Here is an 18,452-nt window from a genome sequence, read left to right on the forward strand (position 1 = left end):
TGAGATGAAGCCATATATACACAGCCAAGAAGAATGGACAGCTGAATTTAAAAACTGTCAACAATTTCCAGAATTTAAAATCCTGAATCATGACAGGACACTAGTGGAATTCAGGTGTTTCTGGTACGTGGACTGCTCTCACCCAATGTGAGGTTGAACTGTTGACCTTGTGTACATCCTACATCACAAATGAGTCTGTCAGATACACTAAGGCTGAAGATGATGCCCCAACACTTCGGAGAAACCTCAGGTGACTGCCCACGCAGCTGGCTGTTTCTGTCAACTCACAAATTTTTTGGAAGTTGCTTGCATGCACTTCCTGTTTTTATTTTTGTTAGCTATTATTATTCCCTTCTTGGGTCTCTGAGGGAGTTGAAGATTAGTTAGTTATGGTTGAAGATTAGTTAGTTATAGTTGAAAATTAATTAGGATAGAAAGTACATTAGATACATCTTGGAATTACCAAAATAGGATAGATAATGGAATTATTTTCTCTGATTTGTCAAATACCTGTTTAGGTATTTATTACTTGTATATATTGTATATAGTTATTGTACTTTTGTATATAGTTTTTCTTTTGTTAGTTATAACCTTTTGCTTTTTTTTCTTTTTATTAAAATAGAAAAGGGGAAATGTGGTGGTAATCTAATTGTACTGAAATATTATTTTGATTGTATGTTAATAAATAAAGTTGTCCAGGGGTCAGAGCTATTAGAGCCATAGCAAGAGTGTGGCGGTGGTGGCACACGCCTTTAATCCCATAGATATCTGTGTGTTCAGGGATATAGCCAGCATTGGAGACATATGCCTTTAAGACCTAGGGGGCTGTACATTCAGACAGTGACGAGGCAGTCATGTGTTTGGGTTTACAACCAATGAGAAGGCAGAACAACATACTATAAAAAAACGAACAGACAGGAAGTAGGTCTCTTTTGCGAAGCTGGGACAGCAGGAGGAAGGGTGAGATTTTAGCTCTGAGCTCTGACCTCTCGGCTTTCTCTTTTACATTGTTTCTGTGTTTCTTATTTAATAAGACGGTTGGTTACATTAATATGTGTGTGTGTGTGTGTGTGTGTGTGTATACGTACGTGTGTGTACGTACCATGTGCATGCTTAGTGCCAGGAGAGGCCATAAGAGGGCACAAGATTTCCTAGAACTAGAGTCACAGACTGTTGTGAGCCACCATGTGGGTGTTGGGAACCAAAGCTGGGTCCTCTGCAAGAACAGCAAGTGCCCTTAACCTCTGAGCCATCTCTCCAACCCTGCAATGCGCATTATTAGAGAAGAAGCATTATTCAAGAGCATCATCCTGAAGAGAATCTGTGTCTTTTTCTCTGAACTAAAAGCATGAAGAATCATGGGGCTTGACTCTTCTGCTCTCAGCCCTCTCGTCCTAATCCCTAATCTGTCTACCTGCTCCTCTCCCCTCTATGAAGGAATCAGCCAGATCAGAGGTTCTCAACCTGTGGGTCGCTACCCCCTGGGAGGGTGTCACACATCAGATCTCCTGCATGTCAGATATTTGTATTACAATTTGTAACTGTAGCAAAATTGCAGTTATGAAGTAGCAACAAAGTAATTTCATGGGTGGGGGGGCATCACATGAGGAACTGCAGGGTGGCGGTGATAGGAAGGTTGAAAATCACTCATCTAGACACTCAGCACCATTACCATTTCTTTCTTTCTTTTTTTTAAGATTTATTTTATTTATCATGTATTCAGTGTTCTGTCTGCATGTATGCCTGCATGCCAGAAGAGGGCGCCAGATCTCATTACAGATGGCTGTGAGCCACCATGTGGTTGCTGGGAATTGAACTCAGGACCTCTAAAAGAACAGCCTGTGCTCTTAACTGCTGAGCCATCTCTCCAGCCCCACCATTACCATTTCTTTCTCTCTTTTTTTGGGGGGGGGAGGGCGGGGTGTTTTGGTTTTTTGTTTGTTTGTTTGTTTTTGTTTTGTATTTGTTTTTCCACAATAGGGTTTCTCTGTGTGACCCCAGCTGTCCTGGAACTCAATCTGTAGACCAAGTTGGCTTGAGCTCAGAGATCCATCTGCCCCTGCCTCCAAGTGCTGGGATTAAAGGCGTGCACCGCCACCGCCCCGCTCCATTATCGTTTCTTTAGACTTACTGTACATTGCTTTATAATGCTGGTTTCCTCTTTCTGACATTCTTTCCAAGTTCCTAATTACCTGACGAAAATTTTCATGAGCAGAGAAATAGCGAAAAGGCAAAAAGCAAAGCTATTGGGTCGTCACAGACTGGGTCAGCAGCCCCCAAGATAACCAGAGTTGACTTCAGCGGATGTGCGGTGACCTTGTTACAGTTCAGCTACAGGAAAAAACAGGTCTTCCAGTATCCTATGAGCTGCTCAACAGCAAGAGAGCAGGAGACAAGGACCAGGTCCAGCACAAAGCAAAACAGGATCCAGCAACAACATTCAGAGTTAAGTCAAGCAGGTACGACCTTAGAAACACTTCCCGAAGTTCCTTTACCACCTGATAAAATCTTACGGAGACAATTTTTGTTTATTCCTCCTTTCTTGCTCCACAACCCAGTTTCATTGCTTTGATAGCACAAAACAATTTTTCATACTTTGGTAGGCTATCCACCATGCACGGTAAGTGTAATACGTACACTATTATAGGTATTAAGGTGGAATGGACTTTTAGATCACCATGGTTTTATTTGCGTTGATTTATGAAGCTAAGGGACACCTTGGGAGCCAAAGAGCTGAGATCCCAGCTGAGCCCACAGAGAGTGAGGCAGAGCAATCTTGTGCGAGGAGCCCTGTGGCGGCAGGATTGGATCCGCCTCTGTGAAGACAGGTTGTCACTTTGCATATCAGAGCGTCTACTTACTCCTTGACATCCTGGCCCTGCTCAGAATGAGCACGAAAGAAAATCATACATCTGGATAGCCTGTGTATAAGTGAAGAATAGTATATGCCTATGGTAGGGAATATACTGAAAATCACGACACCAAAAGCATGGTGCATTGATCATTGTGATAGAGGTCTGATATACTTTATCAATGCTGGAAATATAGATTCTTTTATCCATACAAAACTGAACTGCCTAGTTAGTAAATGGCGAAACTTTGGACTCTTTATTATCATCCTTACTCTTCTAGATGCTTTCAGAAAACCAGAATGTGTTCTAAGAAACCTGGGAAAGCACGGGGCCACTGAAATGTCTCCTGGGAGAAATGCTGTTTCATTCCCCGATTGTTGCACACTCCTTTGCTTTGAGTGTGTTTTCATGTATTGGATACTGTTTAGACCTGGCAGTCTTGGAAGGTGGGGCCTAATAGGCAGGATTTGGGTCGCGGATATGGAGGATATTCGAGGATATGCGCGGCTATGAGTCTCACTTGTGGAAATAGATGAGCGATCTGAGCATGCAGCCCTTGGTGGCATTCTTCGGTGTGCACACTTGACTTCCATCTTTTTCACTGTGAACTGACACATGTGAGGCCCTTACTGATGTGCCCACCCCAGCCAGCCTCCAAAAATACAAACCAGGAGAACCCCCTGGTTCCAGGCCAGCCAAGGCTACATAGTAAATCCTGTCTCAAAGCTTAATCCCTAAGGCAGTGGTGCTTGGAGATGAGGGATCTGGGAGGTGATAAGGTCATGGTGTGGATCCTCATGAATGGCATTAGAACCCTAATTAAAAACAAAAACAAAAAAAACTGGGATTTAGCCAGGTAGTAGTGGCACACATCTTTAATCCCAGCACCTGGGAGGCAGAGGCAGGCAGATCTCTGTAAATTCGAGGCCATCCTGGTCTACACAGCGAGATCCAGGACAGACACCAAAACTACACAGAGACACCCTGTCTCAAAAAAAAAAAAACAAAAAAACAAACAAACAAAACTGGGATTTATTAGAACCCTAGTAAAAGAGACTTGAGAGGAACCACTTTCAGGATGCTAATAGGTTGACCCTCCACTAGTTTTTAAAAGAAAGATATAGATTAATCAACTTTTGTGGTGATATTTTGTCTGTGCTCTAACAACTAGAGGCCAGGCAGTGGTGGCACACACCTTTAATCCCAGCACTTGGGGACCTCCAACAGGGACTGATAAGGCAGGGTGGAGACAGGAGCTCAGCCCTTTGTTCTGAGGATTCCTAGTGTGGAGAGCCCCAAAACAGCTTGACCACACAACAGCATGACAGGCTTAGGGGCCATGACAGGCTTAGGGGCCTAGACACAGCTTCTGTGACAGGCTTACTGGAAGGCAACACCCAGATCCAGGAAAAACCTTAAGCTGATACCACCCTGGGATGAGGAAGTACCTGACATCCCAAACATTCCAACCCTTAGATAAGGATAACACTTAGAGGTAAGAAGTCTCTCTAATGGCTAGCTGCTCTGCTTCTCTGATCTTTCAGCTTTCACTCTGAAATCTGACTCTGGGTTTTTATTATTATGACCAGTTAGAATTAGTGCTACAAACTTTGCCTCTGGAAACGGTTTTCCAGTACAGTCACCAGTTTGGAAGGACAGAATTCAAAGAGTGGGTCTTTTTTTTTTTTTTTTTTTTTTTTTTTTTGGTTTTTCGAGACAGGGTTTCTCTGTGTAGCTTTGTGCCTTTCCTGGATCTCGCTCTGTAGACCAGGCTGGCCTCAAACTCACAGAGATCCACCTGCCTCTGCCTCCCGAGTGCTGGGATTAAAGGCGTGAGCCACCACCACTGGGCCAAGAGTGGATCTTTTTATAATCAATGATAGATTTTTTTTTTAAAGACCTCCCTATTCATATCAGGAAAGATGCTATTCAAACTTTAAAAAGGAGTGGGTGTCAGGATTCGGTCCTTTATTACGTCCCAGCCTAAAAAGCGAGTGGGCCCTCTGTGCGTCCCTCTCTTTCCTTTCCGCTCCTTCCTTCCATCTGGACCTCCTTCTTCTCTTTCTGCTCTCTCTCTCTCTCTCTCTCCCTCCCTCCCTCCCTCTCCCCCCCAATAAAGCTCTAAAAAGGTAACCATGGCTGTGATTCTTCCGATCAGCACTCTCCTCTGCCGGCGGCCAGCCAGGAGCAGCGCGCTGTTTAACCACCAGTAGGTTCCACTGGGGAGGAGAAAGGCTCCTTGCTCCTTTTGAAAAGGCACAGCAAAGTACAACATTGAAATTACCCGTTTGAAGTGGGGGCGGGGGGGGCGGGGCGCTGGCTGGCAGAGGGGGTGGTCTTGGCTGTATGGCTCATGGCTGTACTCCCAGCACCCAGGAAGCCGAGGCAGTAAGAGCATCTCAAGTTCAAAGACAATCTAGACTACAGAGTGAGTTCCAGCCCAACCTGAAGTACGGAGTAAGGCTGTCTCAAAAGAACAACAAAAGACTGCTTGTCAATTCAGTTCTGCTGATCTATTTTCAACAATTCACAGCTTCAAGGCTCTGCTTCTATGGTGTGACAGATGTCTTGGTAGCTTCCCACCCAGAGCTGTACCTCATGAGTTGAAGAATTGTATTTACGCAGGACTAACATGTAGTTCAGGGGGAAGAGCGTCTACCTGGCACAAGCGGCCCTGGGTTCAATCCCCGGTAGTGCCAAAAGAAGAAAGGAAAAGAAAAACAAAACAGTTCAGTGGGTACAAGCATGAAAACCCCAGCTCCCAGGCAAAAGGCCAGGCACGGAGGTGTGCACCTGCAATCCCAGCACTGAGAGGCAGAGAACGGAGAATGCCGGGGTGAGCGGGGCTCACTGGCCAGCCGGTGAGTGATTCTGTCTCACAGAATGAGGTAAAGAGATAGCGACGCTGGAGACTGACCTCTGGCCTCCACAGGCACACCTGCACACACTCATGTAGACAACATATACATACAAAGATTTAAAAATAAAGAATTCTATGTGTGTTTCATTACTTTTCACTCGTCTCAGTTCTCAATAGATTCCTGAACTGTTGGGATCTGCAGAAAGAAGAGAAGAAGAAAAAAAGCCTGACCAGTAAGGTTTTCCTAAGAAACCATTTTAATCATCTTTACTGAAAAGGAAATTTAGCCCAACCAGACAAATGGAAGGCTTGAAACTGTGCTTCATTACTGGACACTGAGAGGAGAGGTCATCAATGGAAAAAGACAGGAAAAGCAGCAGCTTTTCTGTTGCAAAGCACCCATTTAGATCAGCAATACTTCGGACACAATGTCTAGACAGTTACAGATAAGAAATTCCACTTTCAAGCCGGGCGGTGGTGGCGCACGCCTTTAATCCCGGCACTCAGGAGGCACAGCCAGGTGGATCTTTGTGAGTTCGAGGCCAGCCTGATCTACGGAGCGATCGAGATCCAGGAAAGGCGCAAAGCTACACAGAGAAACCCTGTCTCGAAAAACCAAAAAAAAAAAAAAAAAAAAAAAAAAGAAAGAAAGAAAGAAAAAGAAAAAAGAAATTCCACTTTCCCAACATTTCTTAAGACAAAGCTGCATGTACTGATGAATAGTTCTCTTACGTTCTTTTCAGCATCAAACATATTTTACTATAACATAAAATAAAGACTAAGGAAGTCTAAAAAGTTAATGAAACATTAACAAGTAACTTTTCCAAAACTCAATAAAGCCCTTTTATGAAGAAATGTTGGTAGTTTTGGCCACTGGGATATTTTACACAATCACTATCCTGTATTTTTCAACCAGAAAGACATTTATGATGCATTTTAACATGTGGAGCATAGAAAACACAATTATTTGATTCTTATTTTAACATTACCTTTCTATACCATCTGCTTCTGGATTTTCAGCAAAACTTCCCCTGGGTTTTGTGGATCTTCATCTTTGCTGAGAGTTTCTATAGCTTCCCAAGCTGCCTTGCTAAGGCAGTCACAAAGTGAGATGCACAGGGCCGTGGAGGGCGACACAAGAGAGCAGGTATTCTATTACATTTCTGCCCCAGATCACTGTTTCTAGAAGGTAATGCATACATTTTTAATCCTTCTTCTGTTCCCGAGCAATGTAAAAAGGCCCGCTCCTGACCTACTTCAATCTCCTATCACAGTAGCGCTGATGATTTTATTGTGCCAGGGAAACTGGTTATCCTGTGTATTATAAGTCAGTGCCTGTTGAATAGAAAGCATATTTTATGTCCTTCTCTTAACTAAATGAATATTTTACTTCAAGGTGTAGAACAGGTACTTTTCCTTAAGCTTCCTCAAGGCTACAGGCAAGGTACAGGTGAGCAAATGTTTTTTCATACTGTGATGATAGTGTCGCTGTGATAAAATGCCACTGCATTAGACCATTTCAGTAACTCAAAGTAAGCTTTAAAATATCCTGTTCCACATTAATTTATGTAAGTGCAAGTGAGGGAGCCCATGGGATAAACGAATTAAGTTAAACAAAATATGCCTATTCCAGAAACCATATGAGTGGATTATCTGAGGAAGACTCCATCCAACACATCTTATGTCAGCTTGGTTCCAAGTAGACCTATGTGCGCCGGGCGGTGGTGGCACATGCCTTTAATCCCAGCACTCGGGAGGCAGAGCCAGGCGGATCTCTGTGAGTTCGAGGCCAGCCTGGGCTACCAAGTGAGTTCCAGGAAAGGCGCAAAGCTACACAGAGAAACCCTGTCTCAAAAAAAAAAAAAACAAAAACAAAAACAAAAAAAAGCCAAGTAGACCTATGTGGGAAAATCCAAATAAAGACAGAAAACGGAAAAAACAACTGAGTGGGTAAAGAATGTGGCCCTGTGGTTTTATCTCAGGGTAGCAGAGTATGTTGAAAATAAATAATTAATCCTTATCTGAGATCCTGGACAAATTCAATCCATAGGCATTCAACAGCTTGTCAGTAGGCCTTGGATCTGATACTCGGTCTTTAGTTAAAACTCATTAAGGGAATTAAAAACAAAAGTAAGACAAACCATGTTGATTTTGTTAGAAAAGCAAATACTGGTAAGTGAGTAATGGCACTATAAAAGCTGGGAGCCGAGAGAGTAGCTGGCACCTCCCTCGAGTCAGCGAAGAAACCTGCAGTTTCCAGAACTGACGCAGCAGAAAGACACCTGTAATCAAACTCTTCCTATTGTGTTCGCTCAGAAACACATCTTCATTTGCCTAAGGAGAAGCCGGGCTAAAGGTCCTCTGAGAACAGCTGTGGATTTGACACAGACCAGCACATTTTCAGTGACAACCTCCCACTCTGCTTAGCAGATTGCTTCACAATGCAAAGGCGAAATCGATTGCTTAATAGTGTCGACAGAAAAATAATTTCTTTTACCCTTTAGCCACTTTGTGACTCTGCAAATTTGTGGCTGCAACTAATTGTAAATGCAGAGCTGTGCCCGGAGTTCTTTTCAGATCTTGACTTATTGTCAAGGCACAAAGCAGTACGTTCTGCTAAATCACATGCTTCATTTCTATTCTCCTTCAGAGTGGATTGTTTGGGGGTGGCTTAAGACAGGGTCTCTCTGTGTAGCCCTGGCTGCTCTGTAAACCAGGCTGACCTCACTCAGATCCACCTGCCTCTGCCTCCTGAGTGCTGGGATTAAAGGGGTGCGCCACCATAGCCCAATATGAGTGGATTTTTGCTGCTGAGTTTCTAAACAATTTGAGCAGGATAACATCTTCAGATGGACATTAGGGTAAAAAGGAGACCTTACAGACCTATCTTTCATTTATACAACTGTCAGAGAAGAACATTTCCTCGCCCCCAGCAGGTCCCTCCCCGTGGTGATTCGGATCCACTGTCTCTACTTCCTATACTGTGACATTCTTTCTTGCCCCACCATGGCTGCCTGCCCACACTAAAGGAAGGTGAAATAAGAAATGTGGAAGGCCATGGGCTCCTTGAAAACCAAGCCTGGAGATAATATACATCACTTTCTCTAACAGTCCACTGGCCAGAATTGGGTCACAGAGCCACACCTAAACCAAAGAAATGGCCCATCACAATGGAAAAGGATAAGAGGGATTGTCCTTGAACTTCAAACAACCTCTGGCACGGGCAAAATCAACCAATCTCATGCCTCAGGGCTCTTTATAAACAGATGACAGAATACACACAATACCCCTAGTGAGAGCTTATTAACATATGTACCTATGAACCACCTTGGTGACAGTCTGCCAGTTGGCTGTGGGGCTATTATTTAGGACATTGCTGGAATACTGCTGGCAGAGACAGTATGTTAGATTAAGTGACCGTAAAAAGCACAAAACTTTCGACCTGAGAATATTATCAAAAGCACTATGTTAAGTGTGATTTTGTCTGGAAATCAATGCATCAAGTAAATGATGCTCTATTGCTGTCCTGGCTTCTTTCTCTCTTCCCGACAGAAGCATCTGCATTTCTTTCCCATGCCCCAAACCCCCACCCTGGTGGGGGGGGCATGGACATGTATGAGTGTGAAAGCCAGTGATCCACATGGGGCATGCTTCTTCCAGTGCCACATGAAAGCCAGTGATCCACGTGGGGCATGCTTCTTCTTCCAGTGCCACATGAAAGTCAGTGATCCACGTGGGGCATGCTTCTTCCAGTGCCACATGAAAGCCAGTGATCCACGTGGGGCATGCTTCTTCCAGTGCCACATGCCTTGTGTTTGTTGTTGTTTTGGAACAGCGTCGGAGGTTTCCATACAGATTCTTAGCACCAGGGTGAAGAGAAAAAAGACAGGGAGAAAGGAAGACACACCCCAGAACGTGAACATGGGCTTCTCCAAGGAGATGCACCCTCACCTTGTTTTTTGAAACAGGGTATCTTGCTGGCCTGGAGCTCACCTAGTTGAGCCCAGCCAGCTAGCCCCAGGAATCTACTTGTCTCTGCCTCCCCATAACTGGGCTTAGAAGCATGAGCAGCTAAACTCATGTTTTATGTATTAACTGAGTTCTGCAATGGAACTCAGATCTATACATTCAAGACATACACTTTTACTAATCCAGCTGTCTCCCCAGTCTCAATGTGTATTTCTATTCCAGAACCAACCGTCTAGACTAGTTCACATATCAGAACTCTAATTCTAAAAAATACTTGGCATCTTTAAAAAAAAGAAAGGTGGATCTCTCTAATGGCCTTTAAAGTAATGAAATAATTATTCTTAAGTATCCGGTAAGGACTCAATTGTGAACCTCACAATAAGCTTGCAACCACTGGGTTGCATTCACACAAAAGGAATTAAAGCGGGGATCAGTGATGAACAGCAGCATGGAGGTAACAAGTTCCACTCACGTGCAGCTAGCGTAATTCAAGAGTAAGCCATGCAGAATAGTAGCAAGATACATGATCTGTCTGGACACCAGAGCTAAAAGATACTCATCCCAGCTCAGCCAATGAATCATGATAAGACCTTGGGAAAGTTAGCTTTCGATTCTCAAAAATGAAAACAAAAATAAAGAGATACTTCTAGAATAAGCCTTAAAAAAATCTAAGCAGGGGAACTGGGATGAAAAGATAAAGGGGAAAAGAAAAAAACACATGTGGGGAGCGGACTGAGTGGTTACGCTGGGCTGTATTAAAAAGTTTGCTTTTAGAAAGCATGCAACCTAAGAATAATAAATATGTTAATACAAGCAAATCGGGCACTTAGATAAGCAAAAGTTTTGTTAGAGCTAAAATTACTATGTCTTCTCTCAGATTTTTGAGTTTTTGTTTTGTTTCAAGACAGGGTTTCTCTGTGTAGCTTTGGTGCCTGTCCTGGATCTCACTCTGTAGACCAAGCTGGCCTCAAACTCACAGAGATCCACCTGCCTCTGCCTCCCCAGTGCTGGGATTAATGGCGTGTGCCATCACCGCCCGGCATTCTCTCAGATTTTTGCCACATATCTGTGGCAAATAATGAACATATTTACATAATGAACATTCTGGGGGTGGTGATATTCAACTTTGCTCCCAGTACTAAGAAGCCAGAAGCAGGAGAAATAAGAGATTACAGCTGCCCTGGGCTACTTAGCAAGCTCCAGGCCAACTTGAACCACATATGGAGACCTGTGTAACAAAGAGAAAGTGGAGATGCTTAGAAGGATGGCTCAGTGCTCGCCATACAAACAGAAAGGTCTGAGTTCAACCCCCAGAAACCACATAAAAAAGACAAGCAAGGCAGCATGCCTATGATCCCAGCACTGGGGATGGGGAGAGAGGAGGATCCCCGGGGTTCAGTGGCCATCTAGTCTAGCCAAATTGGGGAACTCATGGTTCACTGAGAGACCCCGTCTCAAACTAAAAAAAAAAAAGTTTGTGAGCAACTGAAGAAGACATCTGACTTCCACCTCTGGCCCCCACATGCATGCATATCCACTTGCCACATACCTGAACACATATCGGGGAGGACACACAGAGGAGAAACAGAGAAAGAAAAACAGTAAGATGGGGTGGGGGTGAGGGAGGGTGGGGTGAGGGTGGGAACAAAACAGCTTGACCACACAGCTGCCATGACAGGCTTCCTGGCAGGCTACACCTGGATCTAGGAAAAGCCATAATTGGCACCATCCAGGAAACGGCCAGCACCTAAAGGGAAGTACCTGACATTCCAAACATTCCAACTCTTAGATAAGATCGCCAAATGTCCCTGAGACCAGTACACACCTATTCCCCCTAGACAAATGTCAGCCGATCAGGGGCCTGAACCCTGGAAATCCCCTCACCCCAACCTTTGCTATGATAAAAACCCTACCCCACCCAGAGGTGCTCTCTGCTCTCACTGCTGCATTGGACAGACGGAAAGTCCAAGCTCAAGCTTGAAATAAAGGCTCTTTGCTTTTACATAGGAGACTCTTTTTTGTGGTCTTTTAGGGGTCCCCGAGATCTGAGCATAACCAAGAGAGAAGTGACAGAGGTAGAGACGGGGTGGGGGCAAGTGAGGGTTGAGAGGAAAGGTAAGCAGGTGCTCCCATGAGCAAGCACGCTGGATGGAGCAGTATCTCCCAGGCCTTTGGATTTCACACTGGGGAACTGAGGAAGCTATGGCTCATTAACAAGGTTATATATACAGCGGTTATATTTGGAACTAAAAGACGGTGCTCAACTTGTGTGATGGGTATTCCAGCATCTTTTATGGTAGACCCTCTTATTTACCATATGTAGACCAGGCTGGCCTCAAAGTCACAGAGATCCACCTGCCTCTGCCTCCCAAATGCTGGGATCAAAGGCACAAGCCACCATACGTGGCTCTGTCTCAGAATTCTGAGGAGTTAGAACTACAGTTGCACATCACTTCGTACAGTACAGATTAACCCCATAATTTTAAATGGCAATGTCCTGATTTCATTTCTGGTTGCTATGACAAAATACCCTAACAATGAAAACATCATCACAGGAATGCTTCATGATTTACCACAGATCAGCTCACAGTAGAGCAGGGGTGAGATTGACTGCCTCTTAGGTTTTTGTTTCTAAATCATTTTTATTTATTTGTTTGTTTGTTTGTTTGTTTATTATGTATATAACATTCTGCCTGCATGTATGCTTGCACACCAGATCCCATTACAGGTGGATGTGAGCCATCATGTGGTTGCTGGGAATTGAACTCAGGACCTCTGGAAGAGTAGCCAGTATTCTTAACCTCTGAGCCATCTCTCCAGCCCTATTTATTTATTTTTTAATAATTGAAGCCATGTATGGAGGCACAAAACTGTAAGCTCACCATTCAGTAGGCTGAGAGGAGGATCACAAGTTTGAGATCAATCTGATATACATAATAAATTCAAGACCAGATTAGCCTCAAAATAATAACAACAGGGCTGGGGAGATAACTCAATAAAAACCTACAATTTTTTTTTTTTTCCAGAGCTGGGGACCGAACCCAGGGCCTTATGCTTGCTAGGCAAGCGCTCTGCCACTGAGCTAAATCCCCAACCCCAAAACCTACATTCAAAATGACCTACATTCTAGTCCCAGAACTCATATAAAAATGTAAGTTGTCAAGGCAGGCAGATCTCGGTGAGTTTGAGGCCAGCCTGGTCTACAGAGTTCCAGGACAGCCAGGGCTATTACACAGAGAAACCCTGTCTCAAAAAGCCAAAAAAATAAAATCATCATCATCATCATCATCATCTTTGCCAGGTGGTCATGGTGCATGCCTTTAATCCCAGCACTTGGGAAGCAGAGGCAGATGGATCTTTGTGAGTTCGAGGCCAGCCTAGTCTACAAAGTGAGTTCCAGGACAGCCAAGATTGTTACACAGAGAAACTGTCTCAAAACAAACAAAAAAGTCAGGTGTGGTAACACATTTGTAATCCTAGCTCTGGGGAGGCATATAAAGGGGACTCCCTGGAGCTCACCCAGCAGCTGGTCTAGCCTAATTGGTGAGTTTCATGCTAGCTTGGGCTACACAGCAAGACCTTGTCTGGAAAACAAAGCGTTTTGAAGAGAATTTTCTATTCCAAAATATGAAAGCTTGGCCTACTTCACAAGTTTAGCCTTGCTTGATTGGAAATAGTGGATTAAAAGGTGTTGCTTTCCCTTGGGAGATGTGACCAAGTGTCTGTTTTCCCCAGGGTACAAACATCATACTAAAGAAGGGTTTCTCCCCAGGTCTAACTTGCTTACTGACAGGTGTTTGGATGAGGGATTATCCACAGCCTTCCTCCCTTGGGTTTCTGCCAGGCCTCCCAGGTGGTCTCATGACCGCTAGTGAGCCACCCTTCTCTCCAAGGGAACATGTTAATAGGCCCAACCTTGTGAGGAGCTCTGAGGTAGTCATTGTTTGCTCTGACTTTAAGATAGCAACAGCTCAATCATTCGTGGGGGACAACATTTCACAATGAAAGGAAATAGTTTGGATTATTTTAGAACAGCTACATAAGAAAAAGGAAGCTAAAGACAGTACCTCGTGTGTCTCTGAATTTAGTACCTAACTTAATATATTAAGAGCTGGGGAGATGGTTCCACTGTTAAGAGCACATGCTGCTCAGCCATGAGGGCCTGAGTCCAGATCCATCACCCAGGTCCGGAGGCTCACAAATGCCTCTAACTTAAGCTCCAAGGGCTTCAACACCCTCTTCTGGCCTCCACAGGCAGTCCTACAAACATATGTTGGCATAAATTTACACAGACACATATGCACATATGTAAATTTAAAATTTTAAATAATAACATTAAAATTAGGGTACAGAGGGTAACTGAAGGTACAGAAAGTAACGGGACTCCTACCCACCACTGGGTGAAAGAAAGGTGGCCCAGATGTGGAATAAAGGATCCCAGAGATTCTAACACCAGAATCCTCCTAACTGGTGTGAAACTTTGAGCCACTGACTTCTTCTCTGAAGTCTGAATTAAATCATCAATTAAATGGTAGGTTCCCTCTCACCACTGGGCTGTGAAGCAAACCTCAGTTTCTGTTTTGATTTCCCAGGGAACACCTATTCACCAAAGCACCAGTCCAGACATTACCTCCTCCTAGAAAGCTTTTCTGCCTCAGATGGGATTAAGGGCTCCACCCTCTGGAATGTCTAGCATGGCGGTTATTTGCTTGCTTTCAGCTCCTCCCAGAGCCCAAACAATTGGAAACTCAGAAGTGGCCACTACTCTATAAATTCATCTAAAATACACGTGAGGGAAGCGTGAATAAGTAACATGTTCCTTTCCCTGCTTTTGTACTTGCTCCACACACGATTCCATAAATGATCTTGGGGTGTAAAACCATAAGCAATATAAATATGTGGTGGTGTTTTGATGAAAATGTAGAGGTTGTCCTTTCAAAAATGTTCAATTGTACCGAGGTGTCTTCAATAAAGGAAAACGTTGGTTTTTAAAGTAACAGTGAAAATAAGGCTGGGCACTTTGTTTTACTTTTTAGTAGTACCTAACTCCTTAAGATGCCGAATAAATGTTTGGGGTTTGTTTTGTTGTTTTGAGACAGGGTTTCTCCGTGTTACCGCCCTGGCTGTCCTGGAACTCGCTCTTGTAGATCATACTGGCCTTGAACTCAGATCCACCTGTCTCTGCCTTCCGAGTGCTGGAATTAAAGGCCTGAGCCACCACCGCCCGGCTGTTTTTTGTTTGATTTTAAGTTATCTTCTTAGAAAATAATGGTGTTCTTTAATCCGGAATGATAGAAATATTTACCTGGGACTCAAGGGAGAAAACGCAAAGGGGTAGAGAAAGCGATAGACCAAGTCCTGGGTAGTTCCAGGCAAACTAGTTTGGCTGCTTTGAAACATTTCTTTCAACATTTGGCTTTGTTAACAGTGAAGGTGCAGTCTGAGGTCGGAGGTTGACATGCAGCGCGCGTGCACATACACACACACTTTCTTGTTTGTTCTGAGTCTTCTAAACACACACACACACACTTTTCTCGTTTGTTCTGAGTCTTCTACACACACACACACACACACACTTGCTCGTTTGTTCTGAGTCTTCTAAACGGTCCGTGCACACACACACACACACACACACACACACACACACACACACACACACACACACTTGCTCGTTTGTTCTGAGTCTTCTAAACGGTCCGTGGAGACAGACTCATTCCCACAGCAGCATTTTGGTTCTGCGCCCGACCTCGGGACAGCCCCGGGGACGGGGTCCCGCCCAGCGGGCCGGAGGCGGGCGCGCTCGCGGGCCGAGCTCGAACCCCGCCAGGTGACCGAAGCCCCGCGACTACTTAAGCGCCACGGCGCAGCCGCGGACGGACGCCGGGACTTTCCGGCCGATGGGGCCTGAAGGAGGTCGGAACCAGGCTCCCAGGGCGTGGGAGCGGCGGAACAGAATAGCTGCCGTACCAGCCTCCGTGAGGCCGGGCGGAGGGGCGGAAGCGGCGGGCTGCCGGAGCTGGGGGAACTTGGGCGGGATGGCACTTTCCTGTTCTCGAGCCCGCCCCCGCCGGAGGGGCTCGGCTCCGGGATCCAAGATGGAGTCGTTGAGTCGGGCAGGGCAGGAGATGAGTCTGGCGGCCCTGAAGCGACACGACCCCTATATCACCAGCATCGCAGACCTCACGGGCCAGGTCGCGCTCTACACTTTCTGCCCTAAGGCCAACCAGTGGGTGAGTGAGGCCCCGCCGCCGGGGGTGCCAGCCTGGCCGCTGCCGCCTCTTAAAGGGGCCGCGCAGGCAGTTTAGGATTGGGGGTGGGGGAGCGAAGCCGGGGACTAGGACGGCTGAGGCGAGGCCAGAACCTCTCCTCGAGGCCCGGGCAGAGCCAGAGGGGTGACACGGGGGGTGGGAGGAAAGAAGCTGGAGAAGCAGGCCGGAGGCATAGCGGGGAAAATCATGGAGAGGGGAGGAACGAGGCAGGTCAGTCCTTGGGGGTCGGCTCTGGGGACTTGAGTGGGTCACCTTCTTTACACGTTGCATTGGAAGGATATAAGACAAGTTGGATTTTTTAAAAAGTGACTGAAAACCTGTGTTTGAGACGTTGAGAAGTATTAGGTACATTACATGTATTTAATTACAAAGTCCACCCCTCTCCCCCAGCCGACCTAAATGAGATGATAGGGTTTGAAGCTTAAAAAATCAGTTTCAAGAGTTAGTCCAGCTTCAGTCGAACTACTCTTTATCTCCAGAGTTTGGGGAAAGATTTCAAGGCATTTTGGGAAAGGGCTACTACGGTAAGAATTGGATTCCTTGGAACCTTTTTTGCAGGGAAAAGACACCAGTGGTACATCTCCTTGATGGCTCACATCTGAGTACTTTCTGGACTTTGTGAGTGGCGATGGAGTTACGAAAAAGTTACAGTGCCTATTCACTGACTCTGGTTAGCCTCAGCTAAAGCACCTGGAGCTGGTCACATGATTTTCCATGTTCTTGTGCTCGACTCTTCCTAATTTATTCATTCAGCTGTAGAAGCTTCATGCTTTTAATGGGCAACCGTCGGTTGGATAGACTTGATCAATGATTGGCGGTCACACTTCAACAAGTAATGAGGCCCTTTAACAAAAACGCTGAAGTATTGTAACTTTTATTCAGTGTGATACTGATACATAGATGTAATTTTGTGGAAACTCATTGTCACTTATAAAAGTTACTTGAGAAGAAGTTTCCATAATTTTCGTCCTTCTGGAAGAGAAAAGGATGTAGGAAGCAACCAAGAGTGAAATTATAAACTGTTCTACCCTTGTACCTCTTTTAAACAGGGCCTTAGCTTGAAGTATTTTGCATCATTTTTCTTTGCTTGATCTATGTGTGAATTTGTGAAATAGGGGTGGCAGGCAAATGGTGAGAATTTGTAGGTAGCATTTATTACTGTTAGCTATTTGTAGTTTTCCACAAAGGCTTACAACACTTGAGGATTTGAACCATGGAGTTCTGTAAGTGAAAACTAAGCTGCTGTTGGTTTGTTTGGACCTTGATACATGGTGTGTCCACCATCTTTTCTCATAGTGAATGGTGAGTTGTAACTTTGCCTAATGTATTTCGGGAGGCAAGTTTACTTTTACTCTGAGACAGCTGGCTGCCATTTTCTTCTAATGAGAATATTTTTAAAGGCAAAAAAAGCCCTCAAGAAGGGAAAGTTTCATCGTGGCATAAAAGACATGTATAAGAAACAGATCTTCATTCATTTTTAATTTTTATCACAATAAATTGATATAACTAACATTAAATTTTGGTAATTTTGTGGTTACATTTAAAATATCAAGATCCAATGTAGGTCATGAACTCCGGACTGATAGGATTATTTGACTTTAGAAAAAATTAAAAGCACCACGCATGTGCCTAAAACCTGTTTGTTTTTTGAGGCAGGGTTTCTCTGTGTAATAGTCCTGGCTGTACTGAAACTCGCTTTGTAGACTAGGCTGGCCTTGAACTCACTGAGATCCGGCTGCCTCTGTCTCCCAAGTGCTGGGATTAAAGCACTTAATTAAAGGCCACTGCCCGGCCTACCTGACTAAACATTTATCACAACAAATGAAAGAATACTAATGGGTTGTATTTTCTTGTTTTATTTCTTGCAGTGCAGAAGATCAAACCCAGGGCCTCATGATGCTATGTAAGCATCATAACTCTACCACTGGGTTATATACCCAGTCCAAGTTACAATTTCCTAATCAAAATTTCAGGTGCTTATTTAAAAAACCTACCAGAATTGCCTGAGTCAGAATGGTTTCTATCCATGATAAAAAAAAAAAAAAAAAGTAAAAAGTTATGTTTGGTAGTAGTCCTTAACTAACCACAAAATGTGTTACTAATGAAAATAATCCTAAATTCTCCAGAGATGAAACAAAGTATCTTATAAGAAAATTACTAGAGGGTTAGGGATTTGGTTCAGTGGTGTACAGCTGTGCATCGTTAGCCCCAGTGCCTGAGTTCAGCTCTGGTATCAGTTTACTTTCTCTTTCTATTAACTTTGATAGACTGTTTGTTGTTGTTGTTTTTTTGTTTTTGTTTTTTTTTTTTGATTTTGCTTTTGGTTTTTTGAGTTGCAACACAAAATACTTTGACTTGATATTAAGATACCTGGTTGGAAGGTTTTAGCTTTTGCAAAGGTAAGGCTGGGGCTGGAAAGATAGCTCAGTAGTAGCTAAGAGCATTGAAACCAGAGGACCTGGGTTCAACTCTCAGCACCCACATATCAGCTCACATCCATCT

At 44.3% G+C, this 18,452-nt stretch overlaps 2 protein-coding genes across 4 annotated transcripts in view; one reads left to right on the plus strand and one right to left on the minus strand.

Annotated features, from left to right (window-relative positions):
* Cacna1d (calcium voltage-gated channel subunit alpha1 D) overlaps positions 1-18,452 on the minus strand; it is a 462,187-nt gene that overhangs the window by 430,398 nt on the left and 13,337 nt on the right. The window lies entirely within an intron of this gene.
* Dcp1a (decapping mRNA 1A) overlaps positions 15,531-18,452 on the plus strand; it is a 56,037-nt gene continuing 53,115 nt past the window's right edge. Inside the window, exons 1-2 of one of the 3 annotated variants that reach the window (XM_076544153.1) lie at positions 15,767-15,911; positions 17,819-17,923. Coding sequence is in view for 2 of the 3 variants with exons in the window: in XM_006981490.4 (XP_006981552.2) it covers positions 15,579-15,911 (333 nt within the window). In the remaining variant the exon portion in view is untranslated. Of the gene's footprint in view, positions 15,912-17,818; positions 17,924-18,452 lie in introns of all 3 variants that reach the window. The other 2 variants (XM_006981490.4, XM_016000085.3) reach the window with 2 other exon arrangements.

This window comes from Peromyscus maniculatus, chromosome 9, assembly GCF_049852395.1.
Source record: "Peromyscus maniculatus bairdii isolate BWxNUB_F1_BW_parent chromosome 9, HU_Pman_BW_mat_3.1, whole genome shotgun sequence".
Taxonomy (NCBI): domain Eukaryota; kingdom Metazoa; phylum Chordata; class Mammalia; order Rodentia; family Cricetidae; genus Peromyscus; species Peromyscus maniculatus.